General features: G+C 47.3%; 1 protein-coding gene and 1 long non-coding RNA gene across 2 annotated transcripts; both read left to right on the top strand.

Annotated features, from left to right (window-relative positions):
- Window positions 1-1847: 1847 nt before the first annotated feature.
- LOC119376728 (uncharacterized) lies at window positions 1848-6622 on the top strand. Its single transcript, XR_005180644.2, has 3 exons — window positions 1848-1965; window positions 5269-5376; window positions 6454-6622. It is a non-coding gene; the product is annotated as an uncharacterized LOC119376728 (long non-coding RNA).
- A 19-nt stretch (window positions 6623-6641) lies between these two features.
- Window positions 6642-14735, top strand: LOC119376734 (uncharacterized). The gene is made up of 4 exons (XM_037646474.2): window positions 6642-8327; window positions 11102-11452; window positions 14422-14498; window positions 14573-14735. The coding sequence occupies exons 1-4, from the start codon at window positions 6741-6743 to the stop codon at window positions 14733-14735; spliced, it is 2178 nt and encodes a 725-aa protein (XP_037502402.1). The 5' UTR covers window positions 6642-6740.
- The last annotated feature ends 3909 nt before the right edge of the window (window positions 14736-18644 follow it).

The following is an 18644-nucleotide window of genomic DNA, read 5'->3' as shown; positions in this document are numbered from 1 at the left end:
GATAAACTTTTTTCTTTCGCGAGTCTTGTGCTGAGGCCGAATCGACGCTGTCTAGAAGACAGCCTGCTTGAGAAGCTCACACAGCAACCTACTCAGCAAAGCAGATCTTATGTGCAAAGTAATGCATACTTTTTCTCAATTCACTGGTGTTCACTCGTGATCCGAGTGATTTGCTTAAAGTATACGTCGATTTCGGTGCCCAATGCTTGTTACTGTTGCTGTGAAATAGTGTACTTTTTTATTGCGATTGATATGTATAATTGTCATTATTACTAATTATGTACTTGGTAAGCCGCCCCTCCCCTCTGCGATGTCTTAATGGTGCTGAGGGTACTGTAATAAATAATGAACTGAAAGTTTGAATGCACTGCAACTTTATTTACACCATTATGCTGCACTTATAAATGTCCTTTGCGGAGTATGAGCATCCCTGAAATAAATAGAAGTATTCTAGTATCTGTATTGCTGTATCTGTATTCCGGAATATTTTTTTCTTCATATTGCAAAATTATCACCGAAATATCCCGTTACGCTAAAGGCAAATGTATCTCAGTATCTGTATTTTAGGCTTCCGGTCCACGTATTTCGATATCTGTATTCCGGAATACTTTTCCGAGTATCTCTGCCCAGCCCTGCTGCAGGGGAAGAACACTTATTCATTATAAATTGTCAAATATTTTAGTCCTCAAAGAGAAAGAAAAAACATACTGCGTTGCACAGATCTCGTTTTTTTAACCCTTTTTATGCATATTGTTTCCTTCCATCTGTCAAGTGAATTGAGTAATATCTGTAACAGAGACAGTGGACACAGGGCTTGAATAAGAGAAAAGGAAGACTACGAAGGGTGATCACTGCCCTCGCCGCTAGTTAGCCCTTGTGCTAGGCAAACCCATGTTCAGTTGTGTCTCCTACTCTACCAGTAAAACACCCCCATTTGAACAAGTGGAGGCGCTGGAGTCCTTTGACCATCATCCTGGAACTGCGAAGCCGCAGACTGCCACAAGGGCTAACTATAGAGGCGCTGGCAGCGATAACCCTTCGTAGTCGTAAAATATGCTCTGCTTTTGTAGGGTGTTTTGGTAATATACCGTTCCGTTTACGCTACGATATTACCGTTCCGTGTTAAATATGTACCACGGTACTAAAACGTTTTAGCTGCGCGAGTTGTTCCATGCGTAAGGCAACATGACGCGATGATTACAGTAGCCAATACTGTTCTCGCAGATTAAAATAGTGACGTGATGTGCATGATGGTGCAGTATTTCCATACTTACTTTACGGCAAACAGGCGCTGCTAAACGACCCTATTATCTACGTAAAACGACTTAAATGGTTAGTATGTTTGTGAAATTTACCGTCCTAAGGCGGCTCAGGCTATGAGAGACGCCGTAGTGGAGCGATCCGTATAATTTGGGCCACCTGGGGTTCTTTAACGTGCGCTGGCATGGCGCACTACACGGGCCTCGAACACTTCGTCTCCATCGAAATGCGACCGCCGCGGCCAGGATCGAACGTGCGTGTTTCGGGTCGGCAGCCGAGCACCGTAACCACAAGGCCATCGCGACGGCTCACGAATTAAATCGCGGCAGCTATAGGAGGAACAATGCCTCATGCTGCTTTATGTAATAAGCACGGTTATTATTGAAAGTCACCGTGATATCCGTAACTTAATGGTACACCGTTTCTTAATTGATGCGTTCTCTCGCACTCTGTCCTGTCGGTCAACGCTCGAGTCCTTTTCTTTATGCAACGATCGACATCGGTAGTTTCATTGAAAAATTTGCAGTTCAAGCCTTCTGCGGGAGAAGAACCAGGGACTTACCACTTCGCTACAGAAAGGGAAGAGAAACGGAAACGGGGGAGGAAAAGGCCGAGGATGAGGAGGAGCATAAGGAAGAGGAGGATAAGGAGGAAGAAGAAGAGAATGAGGAGAAACAGGGCGGAGACTCCGATGACGAGTGTAAGGTAAGAGCCGGCGTGCAAGCTTGATGGGTAGACGCCATCTGCGACGAAATCGCATCGGTCTCAATAGGCTGTAAGTGAGTAGTATAGAAGGTGGCGCGGAAAGTTAATGATGAATTTTAACTTCCACGCATGATCACCTACCAGCTAGCTCACGTTTGTTCCCTGCTTCATTTTCCCGCATAACATGGACTGAGCATGCCAAAAAAAAATAATAAATCGGGAACGAGGACAAGAAAGATTTATTAAGTCATCGTTCGGTCGAGCTGGGGAAAAAATCGCGCCAGCACTAACGCGAATCGCTGCCGGCGGCAAGTTACCTTCTCGTCCACTTTACTTTCTTCACATTTATATCCCAATTATTACAAATAAGACCCCCCATACTTTCTTTGGCATTATTGTCTGTTAGTTCTCATTATTATTGTTGCTAACAAAAGAAAATATGAGCCCTTAAAAGTAATCTTTCCTTCAAGCAACCTCTCACACTGCATAAAATACAACAAGCGCCGAATACACCTCATTGCCAGTGTGCGGTTCCATACCGACTCTATCCCACACATACTGGCACTGCCCCAGAGCCAACACGCCACAGCGCCCTAACATACTTACAAGGGAGGCCTGGGTTGCGAATCTGGGCGAAACCACCTCCTCGTGGGCAACTCTCCTTAATCATATACTAACCATCTTAGGGGAGGTCAGTAAAGCCTCACCCTAGAGCTCAGACCCGGACTTAGGTTTCGAAAATAAAAGTTTTTTTTCTCTCTCTCTCTCTCTCAAGCATTGCTTGAAGTGCGCGAGCTGCGTGCTCACTTCGTCCTTGCGAAAGTGTGAAGCCGAGGCGATAAAGAAGCGTCAGGAGATCTTCAAAAAAATTGTTAAACATGGATTAAGTAGTGGCCTTGCTTTGCGTATTAATTTCATTTATTATACCCTCAAGACAGCTCAAAGCATTACAGAAAGTGACTTGCAGGTCATGTGAGAGGTGGTACAACACAATGAGTAACATTTGACTTACACAATTCAATAGGAATGCAATCATGAAAAAAAAATGAAGAAGCTATTACATGGTATTCAAAGAAATACAAGAGATGCAATATAGACAAGAAATAGAGAAATACAAGACGTACAGGTCAATAAAATTGAATTCCATTTAGTAATGTTTTCTAAGGCACCACGAAACATGGAACTGTAATTGATAGATACAATGTTTTCGGGAAAGGCGGTTCCATGTCCGAGGAACGAACAAAGATAATACAAAAGCTCGAATGTGAGCGAGAGTTTACTGATGTTTTGCATTAGAAAACATTGATAACAGAAATAAGATTGACATTCGCGTTTGAAAAAAATCCCGGCAGATCCCACGCATTCTTGTATTCGTGCCACACTGACAAAAGGAATGGCGTTCAATGATTAATGCTGAATGCCATTTGTTTCGGCGGAAAATACTTGATGGCATTTCACCTGATGATCACCATAACAGTGATTTCTAAAGAGAGCATTTAGGGTAACAAAGAAATAAACAAGGATTTTACAGGTCTTATCTGTGGCCACACCTATAGTGAAATGTAGAAATAAGAATACTGTGGTGTCAGTACCTTGAATTTGTTGTTGTCCTTTACAACCTTAGGCAGCAATCATAGTAGCTTCGGTCGTTGCATGTTGAATCCAAAGTCTAGAAAATAAAGGGGACCATGAGCCGATGCGAAGCCGGAGCACTTGCACGATCGCGTTCCGTTGGCGTTCGTTGGGCATGCTACGACCTCGCGTCGTGGAATGCGAAGAGGGACGCTACGCGCGTCGTATCTTCCATCTAGCCTGGCCGTTAATTCTCACAGGGCGAGCGGGGAACGCGGTCGACAGGCGGGTGAGAGGGGGGCAGAGTAGGAGAGGAGAGAGAAGGGGAGGGGACGCGCATGCGCTCGAGCTCATCGCGGCGGTTGCGCAGGAGAGAATTTCGGCATGTCTAGCCCGCGTTTCAGAGGAAGAGCGGAAAGGGGGAGGGGAGAGGGGAAGTGGAGAGGGGGATGGGAAAGGTAGAGGGGTAGAGGACAGGGGGAATGGTGAGGGGGAGTGGAGAGGAGGTGATGGGGAGGGTATACGCATGCGCAGTAAAGGTGGTCACGCCGCACACCACCACCACCACCACCGGATTGAGCTCCGCCTTAAGATACTTCGCATCTAAAACATGGCGCTGTCATGTCGAGTCATTGCAATTCTGGATTGAATTTCGCTATAGTGCAACTAGGGAATAACGTGAGCTTTGTCATGCATAAAATACGCTTTACATGGTAAGCGCTATTCAAATGTTTCATGTATACTGAAATGAGCAAGCTTTGGCGCTGAGAGCGCGCATTTCTCAGTCTAATCAGTTTCTGGCGGAGGTATTAGGTGGCGAATGGCGTTAAGGCGAATGTCATTTGGTTTGCCCGTGAGACACCGCGCAAACGGCGTTAACTCTCAAGGCCTAATGCCATTTTTCGTGCCGTGTGGCACGGACATCATTCGTTCTTGAACACTGTGGCAGAACAGCACAAAAAAACGGCACAGTTAACACACAGAACACAGCGCTGTGTTCACTGTCCCGTTCTGTGCGCTGTTCTGCCACAGCGTTGACAAGCTAGCGCACCTAGAAACCCGTGGGCATTATCATTCCTTCATTACAGCGAGGATAATCCCGTGTTCCAAGGATTTTACAGCGAAAACTGTTATGAGGTCGCAACAACGGCCGTTTTTGGCGCCGTAGTTTTCCGCCGCCGCCGGTGTCCGTAACCGCTATCGCGCGAAATAAGAAAAAATACTCAGGATGGGACGGGGTTCGAACCTGGGCCCTCTGCATGAGAGCCCAGTATTCTACCTCAGAGCCATGCCGGTGCATGAGACTAAAAAAGACCCTATCAAAGACCCTATCAAAAAAGACCCTATCAAAGACCCTAGCAAGGAACCACACTCAATAATAACAATAATAATATCCCGGGTTTCACGTCCCAAAATCACGATATGATTATGAGGGACGCCGAACCGCATTCAGCAAAGTGCACATAATGCCTTACAGAGGTGTAGCTGGTACATCGCTTCTCCGCAGAATGACGAATAATGGCGTAGTGGGGTGCTTCCCAACTTCACAAAATTTATTCATGGCGTAGTGGGTACCTCGCTAGTGTACTTGTATTAGTAACAACAAGAGAGTTTATAACGGGCTCAAGAAATGTCGCTCTTCCAGCTTTCGCTCCGCGCCGCGCTTTCCGCGCAGGTCTGGGCGTTTTTTTCCTCGCATCAAGTCCCCCTGAACTTCTACATTCATTACAGGAGGCTCACGCAGAAGAGGGGGAAGCTGAAGAAGAGAAAGGCAAGGAGGACCACAGAAAGAAGAGAGAGAGAAAAGGAATCAAAGTGGCCGTAGTCGTCCCCGTGGCGGTACGCTCTTACGTTCAAAGTTAAAATTCCGTAAACTTGCATTGAATTTCATCGCAAGGTTAAAGTGCGTGCAATACCGATAATAATATGGCATCATATATCACATGCCCAGCGCCATCATCGAAGTGCATAATGCATAAACAGTGACATCCGGGCATTACGGTGGGCGCCGTGCTAATATCTTTCCTTGGTCTGCGGTTAATCCCAGAAGTTGCCTTTCATTCGCTCATTCACTGTGCTGAAGTGCTTATTCCTAAGCAGCTCTGACACTAGCTTTATTCACTTATGTATTTTGATGCAATGCACGTTTAACACTGCGACCAATTAAGAATGAGAAGACTCTCACTCAGAGCCAATTAAAAAAGAAATATTCTGGAGCCTGCAGATTTTCTTTTTCCCCCCACTGTCCATTACTTCGAGCCTATATCTGGCGAGCTGGTGAGTGCATTGCATATGCTTATGAATTAAATTATGGAGAGGTAGTAGACATTCACTGCTTCAGAACAACTTTGTTGCTATACATTGGTGATGCATCATACAGTCACAGCTGGCCCATGAGACTTCTTGAAAGCAGCCTCTCTGCTTTACCACGGCTAACGCTTTTCGTTTAATCGATTCCGTATTCATTCCTTCCAGGAGGCTCACGAAAAAGAGAAAAGCAATGAGGGCCACAGAAAGAAGAAAGAGAGAAAAGAAAGCCAATGGCGGCTGTCGCACCCGTGGTAGTGTGCCTTCGCGTTTCAGCGTTAGAATGGCGTAAACTTCCATTTAATTACATAGCAATGTTGAAAGCGTGTGCAATGCCGATGATATGACGCCACAGCGCATGCCCAGTGCACCGTCAAAATGCATATTGCATAAACACAGTGAAATCCGGGCATTACTGAGTGTGCATTGCAAATATCTTTCCAATAGTATTGAAAGTTGGGCTTTTTGGCTTTTGCTCTTACCTTTGTGTGTTCTTCGCTGCTTCAGAACAGTCTTTCGGTACATTGGTTATGCTGCTGCACTTCTCGAGCTGGAGCGGATACCTTTTTGCCTGCCCCTCTCGTAGCACTATTCTTACTTTTTCTTTAGGTCGCCAAAGCATCTGGGAAAAAATACTCAAAAAAGTCTGAAGACGCAGAGAACAGCGACAGCGAGGCTTCTGCCGGACAAGTCGACGAAGGGCGAAACCCAGAGACTGGAGTCTCTGACGCTGTCTGCCCACGGGATGAACTCTCTTCTTCTGAATTTATGTCAGCGAAAGATAGCATGCGCCATCGAGGTCTAAGCCTAAGGCAGCTGCCTCCATTGTATCGCCACCGTCCCGCACCGAGCTCACTTCAGAACAAGAAGAAGAAGCGGATAAAGCTGGCGAACAAATGGACAAGGAACTGCGCGACCTAGAGTTGACCACCGTGGAACTCTATCCCGAGAGCAGGCTGGTAATTCTGCTGGCGATCCTTTGTCTAATCTGGATTATATTTCTCGTACTGTCGGCAGCGGTCAAGCACGGCCTGCCTCCAACAACGGACGAAGAGTCCACAATAGCCACATTGGTCACAACGACACAATATCCTACTTGGTGGACCCCTGTGACGCAAGTGACACCGTCGACCAGTTCCACCAACACCTCAACAACGCAACAACCGCTGCAAGGGAATTTCATATGCTCGAGCGATTACTGCCAAAGGGAAGGCAACTACCTGCGCGCTTTGACCACTCATTCCACGAAGGAAGCATGCGAAAACTTTTACGAGCACGTTTGTGGTGCTTGGAAGAAGGTCGCTTCTCGTATAATCCAAAATGTGGCAGGCGCAGCAGTTTCCACCGACACTCTGCTGCAGGCGTCCATGGAAACTCAGTTGTTGGCCTTCATAAAGGACAGGGCGCACGCGGACGTCACTCCCGCCCGAAAGCTCTACAATATGTGTATGAACAGAGGTGCGGCGAATGCTGCGCTCTTGGACGCAAAGAAGCTGCTCCGCCAGTGGGGGTCAGACTGGCCGCAGAAGGACAGCGCTAACATCTCTCCGACGGACGTGTGGCACTTTGCTGCCAAGCTGATGCAGGTGCTGGGCGTGCCGTCACTCGTGGGAATCGAGATTGGCCTCGACCCGTGGAACATCGACCTGAACATCATCGAGCTGGGCCCACCGAGAACAGTGTTCTTCTCTAAGGACGTCTCGGAGCCTCGGGTCATGAAACTTTTCAGTGACGCGACGCGCACCGCAGCTAAAGCGCTGGACCCGAACGACGCAAGCGCTGCCAACGCAGCAGCCAAGGACGTCAGCATCGCCTTAGCCAGTATCTCGCTTCTCCAACTTGACGATCTGGGAACGTCGCCTCTGGATTTCCAGGTGATTAAGTTCACTTCCTTGGGGAAAGGCGTGCAATACTTTCTGCGAACCGTCTTCGCGAATATCGTGACACTCGATACTAGCACCCGGCTTCTGGTCCACCGAAGTCCGCTGGTACGTCGAGAGCTGGACGAAACGGTGAATAGCTTGCCTCCTCGCGCCATGCTCAACTATCTGGGCCTGCTCGCTCTCGTGGCGCTGTCTCCATTTCTGCCGGAGCAGCTGAGTTCTCTCCGCGTGCTCCATTCGGTGCACACGCTTGGACGGGCCGAGATCGGGAGCAACGACGTCCTGTGTCTGCGCGCTGTGAGCCAGGCTTATCCTGCTTGTCTGGCAACAGCGTCGCAAGCGTTATACAAGAACACGCACCGGTCCGTGTGGCTGTCGCAGCTCGAGTCCCTGTTTGTGGGATACGTGCGCAACGTCGTGTGGATGGACAATCTGACGTCCTTGTTCGTGCGCTATAAGATGCAGCACCACCGCTTGGCGCGCTTTTTTCCCGTCTGGCCTTTGGGCGACTGCAATTCTACGACCAGAGCAGCGTCTTCCAAGGCCATTAACGCCTTTGTGGACGCCGTCAGACTGCGTCAAACACAGGAGCTTGAACAGGTACGTTTAGTTGGTTTAATCCACTGAATCGATGTTAGGCCTTCGAGACGTCAGAACCATATACACGCAAGAAGCGATGAGAAATTTCTAATATGTTCTCAGTATTTTATTTGTGAGACGAAGGCAGCTTACTGACGCATCATCAGAAAACCTTTTTCTATAATTGTGCGAATCGTATCACCATACGCGTTATTCGAAGGTCGCAGGTTCGGTCCCTGCCCGCGGCAAGCTATCTTTTCGTCCACTTTTCTTTTTTCGCATTTACATTACATTTACTACTAATAACGTCCCCTATACTTTCCTTGGCATTATTGTCTGTTAGTGCTCATTAATATTGTGTATAACAAAGAAAAACGAGCCTTTAAAATTTCCACTCTTTCCTTCATTCATAGCGAGGGTCTCGTTCTGGCAGACTTGGTGCTTTCAGGTAGTATGCGAGGGATTATTGGTCAGCTGCCAACTCGTAATAAGTTCACGTGCTACGTGACGCCAACAGGCTGAAAAAGAGTGTTCCACACTCTGCCGCCACGGCTGCGATCGGCGCTAACTAACACTCCTACGTTTAAATACACATATATACCCCATAAAGTGGACGGGGGGATGGCCGCCGCGGTAGCTCAGTTGGTAGCATCGGACGCGTTATTCGAAGGTCGCAGGTTCGGTCCCTGCCCGCGGCAAGCTATCTTTTCGTCCACTTTTCTTTCTTCGCATTTACATTACATTTACTACTAATAACGTCCCCTATACTTTCCTTGGCATTATTGTCTGTTAGTGCTCATTAATAGTGTGTATAACAAAGAAAAACGAGCCTTTAAATTTTCCACTTGTTTCCTTCATTCATAGCGAGGGTCTCGTTCTGGCAGACTTGGTGCTTTCAGGTAGTATGCGAGGGATTATTGGTCAGCTGCCAACTCGTAATAAGTTCACGTGCTACGCGACGCCAACAGGCTGAAAAATGAGTGTTCCACACTCTGCCACCACGGCTGCGATCGGCGCTGACTAACACTCCTACGTTTAAATACACATATATACCCCATAAAGTGGACGGGGGGATGGCCGCCGCGGTAGCTCAGTTGGTAGAGCATCGGACGCGTTATTCGAAGGTCGCAGGTTCGGCCCCTGCCCGCGGCAAGCTATCTTTTCGTCCACTTTTCTTTCTTCGCATTTACTACTAATAACGTCCCCTATACTTTCCTTGGCATTATTGTCTGTTAGTGCTCATTAATATTGTGTATAACAAAGAAAAACGAGCCTTTAAAGTTTCTACTTCTTTCCTTCATAAAAGTTAAAGGGACACTAAACAGAAAAACGACTTTACTCATATTAGTAAAGTACTCTTTCTCGATGCCAAAAACACCACGCTTGCTGCGAGAAGACGCAGAAAACGCGCAAAAACAAAATGTGGGTGGCGACGCCACCTTGAAGTTTCCGCACCATTCGCCGTGACGTCACATGTTTTGATAGCGCCTACTAGAGACTGCGTAGTTCCTAATCGGTAAAAATGAAGTGCATTGCCTTCTGAGGGGGCCATAGACTTAACATGCCAAATTTCGGGTAATTTGAAGTCACGCGGGGAGATTTCGGCGCGAAATTTTAAAATGAAACATTGAACTTGATTTTCTCCTCTACTAATAAACCTATCATGGCGAAATTAACGACATTAGAGTTCTCAGAGCACAATTTATCGATCTAAACCAATTCATTGTTTCTCTTTTAGTGTCCCTTTAAACAAAACGGTTCTGCAATTGCGTTGATGCTAGCTATGTAGAAGTGACTTCGGTGAAGGAACACATATCACGCTTTCACAAAAAAACATGTATGTATATGCACAGCATATATGCGGTGTACAGCATGAATGTGCATGTGTGGATTGGCGACAGTTAGTCACAAGAGTTAATGGAGAATATCTTAGTAACCTGCGACTCGCTGTCTTGCTGAGTAACTCAGAGAACGAATTGCAAATCATGATTACTGAATTGGACAGGCAAAGCAGAACGTGGGTCTGAAAATTAACGTGCAGAAAACTAAGCAATTGCTCAACAATGTCGAAAAAAGACACAACGGTTTGCGATAGGTAACGAAGCACTAGACGTAGTAAAGGAATACGTCTGCTCAGGGCAGGTACCGCAAATCCGAACCACGAGACATGTGGCGTTGACATACCACGGGCCGTGGTATACGGGTGTGTGCCACACGTGATTGGTGGAAAGGATTTCATGACGTACGCGACAGGAAAGTCGCGCTATTCATGTCATGACTGCCAATCGTGTTCGTCATGCAAGTGCGCGGCCTAGATAGATAGTAATAGATAGATAGATAGATAGATAGATAGATAGATAGATAGATAGATAGGAGATAGATAGATAGATAGATAGATAGATAGATAGATTAGATAGATAGATAGATAGATAGATAGATAGATAGATAGATAGATAGATAGATAGATAGATAGATAGATAGATAGATAGATAGATAGATAGATAGATAGATAGATAGATAGATAGATAGATAGATAGATAGATAGATAGATAGATAGATAGATAGATAGATAGATAGATAGATAGATAGATAGATAGATAGATAGATAGATAGATAGATAGATAGATAGATAGATAGATAGATAGATAGATAGATAGATAGATAGATAGATAGATAGATAGATAGATAGATAGATAGATAGATAGATAGATAGATAGATAGATAGATGTGCACAAATAATTAATGCTAATAGGAACCGTCCCCAGTTGCCTCTTGTATGTTTTCTCTTTCCGCAGCTTGTAAAGCCTCCGCTGCAAGCGAGCACCGGCTCCCCGTTGTCGGTGTGGCCCCGGTACCGGCTGTGCCTGCAGTTGTTTCAGATCCCCGCAGGGCTGGTCAATGGGTCGGTGCCGGCCAATAGCAGCGTGTTCGCGCTGCACCTATCGCGCCTGGCGGTGCGGCTGTATGCAGCGCTGGCGCAGCTGCTTTACGAAGGCACCGTGTACGAACGCGAGATACCGCTCTATTTCACCGAGGAGGCGGAACGCACGCTCGAGGACCTGCTCGACTGTTTGGTGTGCGACGCGCGGCGTCGCTTCCCGCACGGCCTCCGAGCGGAGCGGGTGCGCTACGCTCTGCTGGAACAGGTACGCCCCGCCCTTCTTGCAGGAAAGCAGCGCCCTTTCATGAGCCGGAACACCTACTGTGGTAGCCTATCGACCGTGGTTCAGCGCTGCTGACCGCTGTAGACGCTGCATCGATTCCCGGCCACAGAGGCTGTATCTTGATGATGAGAAATGCAAAAACGCCTGTATAATATAGATTTAGTTTCACGACAAGGAACCCCAACGCGCCACCTTGACGATGACGACATCTCTTCGTCAGGTAGTGCGATCACGGTTTTTTTTTTTAGGAAAGGACCTCCTTGTTCATACTTAGCAAACGGCACTCATTTGTGGAGGTGGATTTTGTGTAGCATCTCCAGTAGAGAAGAATTATGTAGCGTCAGCTTGCACTTTTCCTTGCATCGATCCCACGCTCCGGACGCAGTACACTCGCAGAAAGTTACGATAACACCTGACTTGCATGCTTTCTACAGCCAGTGTGGTGGAGGCCCCTGTGCAAGCTTAATATTCAGGAAAAGGCCCACCCCCCCCCCCCCCCCAAAAAAAGACAATAAAAGAAAGACGAACAAACAAGCTAATCGTGGGATATAAAGTACCTCGTCACGCTTCGATCACCTGGCTCTCGAAGATGCAATCCTTTACTTCCTTTGTGAGTGCCAAGGAGGCACTCACTGTGGCTGATTGGCTGGTCGGCAGGTTTATGGGTTCTAGTCCCGAAAAAAAAATTCCCGCTACGCCACTGAAACGAACAAATATACGTTGTTTTTCCGCGTGCAACCCACCTGCGAAGATGGTTTCACGGCAGCGCGGTACTGGTGTGCCATGAAACCACGTTTTCAAAGGGAGTTCGCACTGCTGTGAAGCCACACCTCAAGGTGAAGTTTGCATTTCCCCCCCCTGTTTGAAATGTTTAGTTTTCAAGCGATATAGACGCGCTAATTATGGCAAATCCCAAAACGTAACGCATTTTACTACGCAGAACCGGCGCCTTCAACAAAGAAAGAAACAATGCGTGGGTACAGCACCCCCCACCCCCCAAAAGAAAAAAAAAAGTCTGCGCCCACATCATGTTTGCGGCACTGTATTTCTCTTTATTTTTCTAACATGTCAGCATACCATATCGGCAAGAATGGTTGCCGTCAAAATAGTCTCGCAATCGCTCGCGAAATCTTTGTCCGGCTTCCTAACAGCTATACGACCAGTGCGAATAGATTTGCATCGATCCGACACTAAAGTATAACTTTGATGGCAGACAGACGAAGCAGCATTGGTAGATTTAACAGGTCTAGCCTCATTGGAATAGGGCAAACTTAGAGACAGGGACACAGAAGGCAATACAGCACAAGTTCTAACCTATAGGCGCAGCAGTAGACGGCAGGTCACCGTGGGATATGTGTGCCGCTAAACGGTTATCGGGTCATGCACGCGGCCTGGACTAAGCACCACAAAAGTGGCGAGCGGGACTACCAAATAGTTCGTCTCTGCACTTCCACAACAGAATGGTTTTAGTTGCAGAAATAGAGGCATTTTGGGCGAATTGGTGTTGCATAATGTTTTCCTGAGCTAGCTCAACTCGGGAAGAGTGAAGGAACCAAGAAGCTAATAGAGCTATATATAATGCAACATGTTTAGCTCGCGTGAATGGGGTTGAAAAGCGCAACGCAAGATAGCAGAAACCGCTTGCAGGCAGCCAAAGTTTCGCTTCACACCACTGTGACAACGCACAGCATTGTCGGGGGGCCTCAACCGCCGCTATATTTTAGACGTTATACGCTGACCGACAACACTGGACAAGAGCCTGTAAACAAGTTTTGCGTGCCCGCTATAATCCCGCTATTCTAACTATTCGCCCCGAAAATACTCCATACTAATTACCATTCGTTTCGAATCAAGAAAATGATATTTGCATGAGTCTAATCATACGAGATTATTGGTTATGGCAAATGCGGAAGCCTACTAGGGGATGTAGAACTCGTGAGAGACAAATGTCGTCTTCCTATCGTTTGCAGCGCTAAGCTAAAAAGAACATTTTGTACGGATTTCTCGGAAGGAAATCTTCCCAGTTGACGAAAAAAAAAATCGCCAATTGGGTCGTTGGAAGAATATTCCTCCCTTTCATTAGCTGTTTAGATACTTGGAATGTGTGAAGTTTTGCTACATATAATGGGACCGCAGACAAGGCAAAAACGTTCATGAGCCGTGCTCTATGGTGCCCACTTAAGGGACTGATGATTTATTTTTTTAGCACTTCATCGTCGTACTCCGCGATCATAGTTCGATTATTAAAATAAGAAATGAAGGTCATAATTCCATTCTTAAATTGACATGAAGGCGAAGTCATGTTTTCCAAAGCTTTTAATTTTTCCTGCTTAAGCCGCATTGGCTCAACAAAATTTCCTGAAACGCGGCATGAATTCCCTGGCTCTTTTTGAGGGTAATGTACTTCATTTTTGCCGGTTTAAGAGTTATGTAGGACCTAGCACACGCCGTAAAAATATATGACGTCATGGTGAGTTGGTACGGGAACTTGAATACGGCGTCGCCACCTACATTTTCTTTTTGCGCTTTGTCTCGATACCAACATCTTCTAGCGGCAAGAGTGGCGCTTTTGATATTGTGAAAGGGTAATCTACTAATACGAGAAAAATCTATTACCTCTTTAGCGTGTCTTTAAGAAATTAAAACGCCAGACTAATCCATCGCCGGCCTACTCACCATTGACCAAGGCGAGTGTGGAGCGGTGGGAGGAGTTGCTGGCCAGCGATCAGATCAGTTGATCGACAGGGCACGCAGGGCGGCAACTGCCTGTGGCGTCCTGGACTGAGGGCAGCCAGCCCTGCTAGATGCGACTTGCGGGACAAGCTGGCCCCGCACTACAAACCTCTGTCAATAAATGTTTTTCCTTCGTTCCTTCCGGAGTCCTCCTAACACACTGCATAACTTTTGAACCAATTGAAACTACAATTTCTTTTTCTATCGTTGGAAAAAAGGTGCTGGCCCTCCAGCTGGGTTTTCTCGCCTTCCGACGCCTGCTGTCCGTACGGCGCATCTGGAGCTTCGACTTCCGGTCTCGACGCTGCCGGAAGTGTCGTCGGACCAACTGTTCTTCCTCTACTACGCATTGGACCACTGCGAGCTCAGCGACGCCGTATTCGAGTCGCACCAGTTCGAGGCTTACCGCCGCCTGCCCGCCGCAGTGCGCGTCAACATGGCGGTGCGCCAATCGACGCAATTCGCACAAGCATTCCGCTGCCCGTCCACTTCGCCCATGGCTGCTGGAGAGCTGTGCCAAGTTCTACGATAGGGGAGGGACAAACCCACACGATCTCTCGGCAAAGCAGGATCTACGGGCGATAGCAAAGGGCAGTTTATTCGTGCATTAACGTGTATATGTATCGTACCACAATTATTGTAACAAAAATATCTTCGATTTATGGACCCTTACACCACTGTGTCCTTGATATGTCTGGGGCTCGACCACGAACGTTTGTGATTTGTAAGCGAGAAACGAACCGAAACGCAGCGCCTCGCTTGTAGATGCGAGTCACGGTTTAGGTGTGATGCAGCACTCGGGCTGTCGGCGTAGCCCGTCACGGGCGTTTTCCTGTCGTCGCACGTCACGGTCAACGCCTCTTCTCACGGTAAAGCAAGCCGCAAATAAGACGCGCTTTCGCTCAGGAAAGCTCGCGAGAACGCGCTCTCGCCCGCAAGAGGACAACGCCACCTGCGCTTTTCCGAATGGCAAAAAACTTGGAGGACGCTTGAGCTTCGCCTTCTAATAATAATACTTGGGGTTTAACGTCCCAAAACCACGATATGATTATGAGGACGCCGTAGTGGAGGGCTCCGGAAATTTCGACCACCTCGGGTTCTTTAAACGTGCACCTGAATCTAAGTACACGGGCCTCAAACATTTTCGCCTCCATCGGAAATGCAGCCGCCAGGATTCGATCCCCGCGACCTTCGGGTCAGCAGTCGAGTGCCATAACCACTAGACCACTGTGGCGGGGCAGCTTCGCCTTCTATATGGTGGCTCCATACCTTCTAGTGCGGCGTTATCGGGCCCCGTGCGCTCGCCTTCTCAGCTTGCTAGCCTGAATTTGGTTCTCTGCATAGGCGTGTGCGCAGGGGGGGGGGGCAAGGGGGCAAGGGGGGCGAGAAGGGGGGGCGCAAAGTCAGCCCTATGCATTGTAGGGGGGGGGGGGGGGGCGAGAAGAGGGCGCAAAGGCAGCCGCATACAATGACATAATAGGGAGCGGGGGCGCTGCGACGAACCTTCGCCCCCCCTGAAGGGGAACCCTGCGCACGCTTATGGTTCTCTGTGGATGCCTCAACCGTGCCGCAAAGAAATGATCGTCTTTGCGCGTAACATTAGGCGTTTTCAAACTATTCTAGAATGCCTACTGCAAGTACAGTTCTTCCTTTTGCGAATCGGCGACGGGCCCACTAAGTGTCCGTAAGGCAACACGCGAACCTACGAAGCTGCTCACTTTGTTTATGCTTTTGCTGATGTGGTGAATAAGATGTCTGAGCGCTTCGTAATGGGTGGGCCTTTAAAAACACCCGCTCGTTGCGCAATTCACGTGTTTTGACGCCCGTCGCGATTCTACGTTTCTGCCACGCAATATTACCGTGATGCGTTAAGGAAACATCGATTCTCCCTACTACATAACATTCATGTAGTGTTTTTTTTTTTTGCGAAACAGTTTTGAGCAATGGCGTGGCTCTGAGGTAGAGCACCTGCTTGCCCCACAGAAGGCCTGGGTTCGATTCTCATGCGAACCGAAGATTTTTATATTTATTTCATTTGCATCTTCTTGATTTTTTGCTCACGGACAACACTGATCTTCGATTACAACCAACGACGCCGACGCCGGATTTCTGCGAATGAGCTCTTTAACGCTATCGCGTTAATAAGACGGCGTGTTGGCTCAGGAAAAACTGTTTCTGCGATGGACGCTGGACGCTGTCTGTACGACACACTGTCTGTGTAGCAATGAGAGGGCGCTGTCCTCCCATTGCTATTCACGTGTCCCTACGGGAAACGCCGGTGCTTCGCACCTCCCAGGTTTCACGTCAGTGGAGCTATTTGTTTTAACGGCGAAGCTGTTCAGGCTAGCCGTAATTTGTGTGTGCGGCCTATCAGGAAGCTATCATCATCATGAACGGGCATGGGCCACAGAAATTGGGCAAATCCCACTACTCACCACTGGTCCACTAAGAGAAAGCTATAGAAAGCGAGAGAACAGAAAAATACAGAGGGAATAAAGACATAGAAAGGTAGAAAGAGAGAGAAAGAAGCGGAGAGAGAAAGAGATAGGAAAAAAATCAAGAGAGAAAAGAAAGAAAGGCCAAGGAATAGAATCAAAGATAAAAAATAGCGAGAAAGGGAAAGAAATAGAAACATACAAATAGAGATACGGACACAAAAAAAAAGAGAAAGCCTGGAGAAAGAAAGAAGGAAAAAAGTAATGATAAACAAAGATAGCCACCCAGCTGCGTTTCTTCCTTCAGGGTTGGCACGACAAGTGCGAAGCTGCCATACTGGGGAACGGGAAAGGCAACGGCGGCCTGCGAGAGGAGCCCGAAGCGATGGAAGCCCTACGCCAACGACGACGTTGCCCGTAGATCTAGGAGAGTTGCGAACGCTCGGTTATGGAGTTTGGACATCCGTGTCGTGACTAACCTAGCTAAACGCCTAGCAATAACCTAGAAGCAACCAGGTTAGTCTTCAGAATCGTCCAGTTTCGCTGTTTCAAGCCTGCGCGACTTAGTGCAAGATGATGACGATGATGACCTTTATAAATGGCTCACACCCACTCTGGGGGATTGGCCAAGAACCGAATAATTTATAGGTAAAAGTGGTCAGATGTGAAAACGAATTATAGAAGATTCGCCGTTCCTTTTCTTTCTTTTTTTTCGAATGTCGTTCAATGTTTATCTTGATGCGAGTGTTTGACAGGTGGGTGCTCAATGGTGACGTAGCGAATCTGGTGGAGTATCGCTTTTTTATATTTTTTGTAAAGCGTCGTATAAAATTTATGTATATGTGATATGCCTGCTGGTATCATAATATTTTATCTAAACCTCTGTATTGTAGCCTCTAAGATTTGTAATTATGTTAACGATTTGCCGTTTCACGGTTCACGTGGTTTTAGAACAATTCTTTCAGTCAGGATGAAATTGTCGAACTGGCTTATAATCTTTTTTTAACTCTGCAAGAATGCCATTGGCGGTTAAAGCGCTTCGTCTACAGAGGAGGAGGAGGAGAATAAAAACGGAAAGACAGGGAGGTTAGCCAGTTCTGAGACCGGCTGGCTACCCTGTGCTGGGGGAAAGGGGAAGGGGGAGTGAAAGATGATAGAATAGAGATGTTACAAAAAGAAGAAGAAAAATAATACAAATAACGACACTGCTTAAAGTCTGTCTATGAGACTAGATGTGCGCAAAAAGCGCAACAACGCTTTCAAAGCTTTCCGTGCCGAGGACGGTTTCCGGCCAGTGTCCTAAAGATCTTTTCCTGCGACAGTGGACGATTGTCAAGTCTATAGAAACATTTGGAGAGGTCTGTTGGTGCACTGAAGCGAGGACACTCACAGAGAAGATGGGCGAATTGTCCTCCTCGCAGCTACAGTAATCACATGTCGGGCTTGCTGCCATTCCAATTCGAAATGAAGAGGCCTTCGTGAAGGCCACACCCGAGTCACAGGCGGCACTGGAGCGTCTCATCATACTCTAGTTACAGACAACTCGTTTACAGCAGGCACCTGCGCTTTGTGTCACCGAAATGAAAGCACTAGCTGCGCGTTCTCTTCTTCGCTGCAGCGTTCGTATGACTAGAAAAAAACATGGCTGAGCCCTCCGTCATAGGAATCGGTATAACAACGAAAGTGAAACGTGTCTTCGCAGAAGTAGTGCTTATTGAGTAGTGATATATTAGAGCTTGTACAATGTCTATTCGTGTTTGGAAACTATATCACTGTTTGACGTGGATGCACCCATGTTGACGCCTAGTGGCATGTCTCCATCGCGACGACTAACGCCCATGATCATGATTAAAGCGATGTGGTAGTGAAGTTGTGAACATATATTTGGACACAGCGAATCGTGAATCCCGCGTAAAGATGACATCAACAAGCTCATAATCAATTGCTGCCCGATATGCACTTCTTCAAAGCGTCGTCAATTAAGGAGAGAAATGGCACGGTGTACG

This window comes from Rhipicephalus sanguineus, unplaced genomic scaffold (genome assembly GCF_013339695.2).
Source record: "Rhipicephalus sanguineus isolate Rsan-2018 unplaced genomic scaffold, BIME_Rsan_1.4 Seq215, whole genome shotgun sequence".
In the NCBI taxonomy this organism is placed as follows: domain Eukaryota; kingdom Metazoa; phylum Arthropoda; class Arachnida; order Ixodida; family Ixodidae; genus Rhipicephalus; species Rhipicephalus sanguineus.
Note: the sequence above shows the minus strand (reverse complement) of the source record. Positions and strands in the feature narration are given on the sequence as shown.

Coding starts and splice junctions, on each gene's coding strand:
- LOC119376734 (XM_037646474.2), top strand. CDS start 6,741: ATGGACAAGGAACTGCGCGACCTAGAGTTGACCACCGTGGAACTCTAT. Junction 8,328..11,101: donor AAACACAGGAGCTTGAACAG/GTACGTTTAGTT, acceptor CTCTTTCCGCAG/CTTGTAAAGCCTCCGCTGCA. Junction 11,453..14,421: donor GCTACGCTCTGCTGGAACAG/GTACGCCCCGCC, acceptor GTTGGAAAAAAG/GTGCTGGCCCTCCAGCTGGG.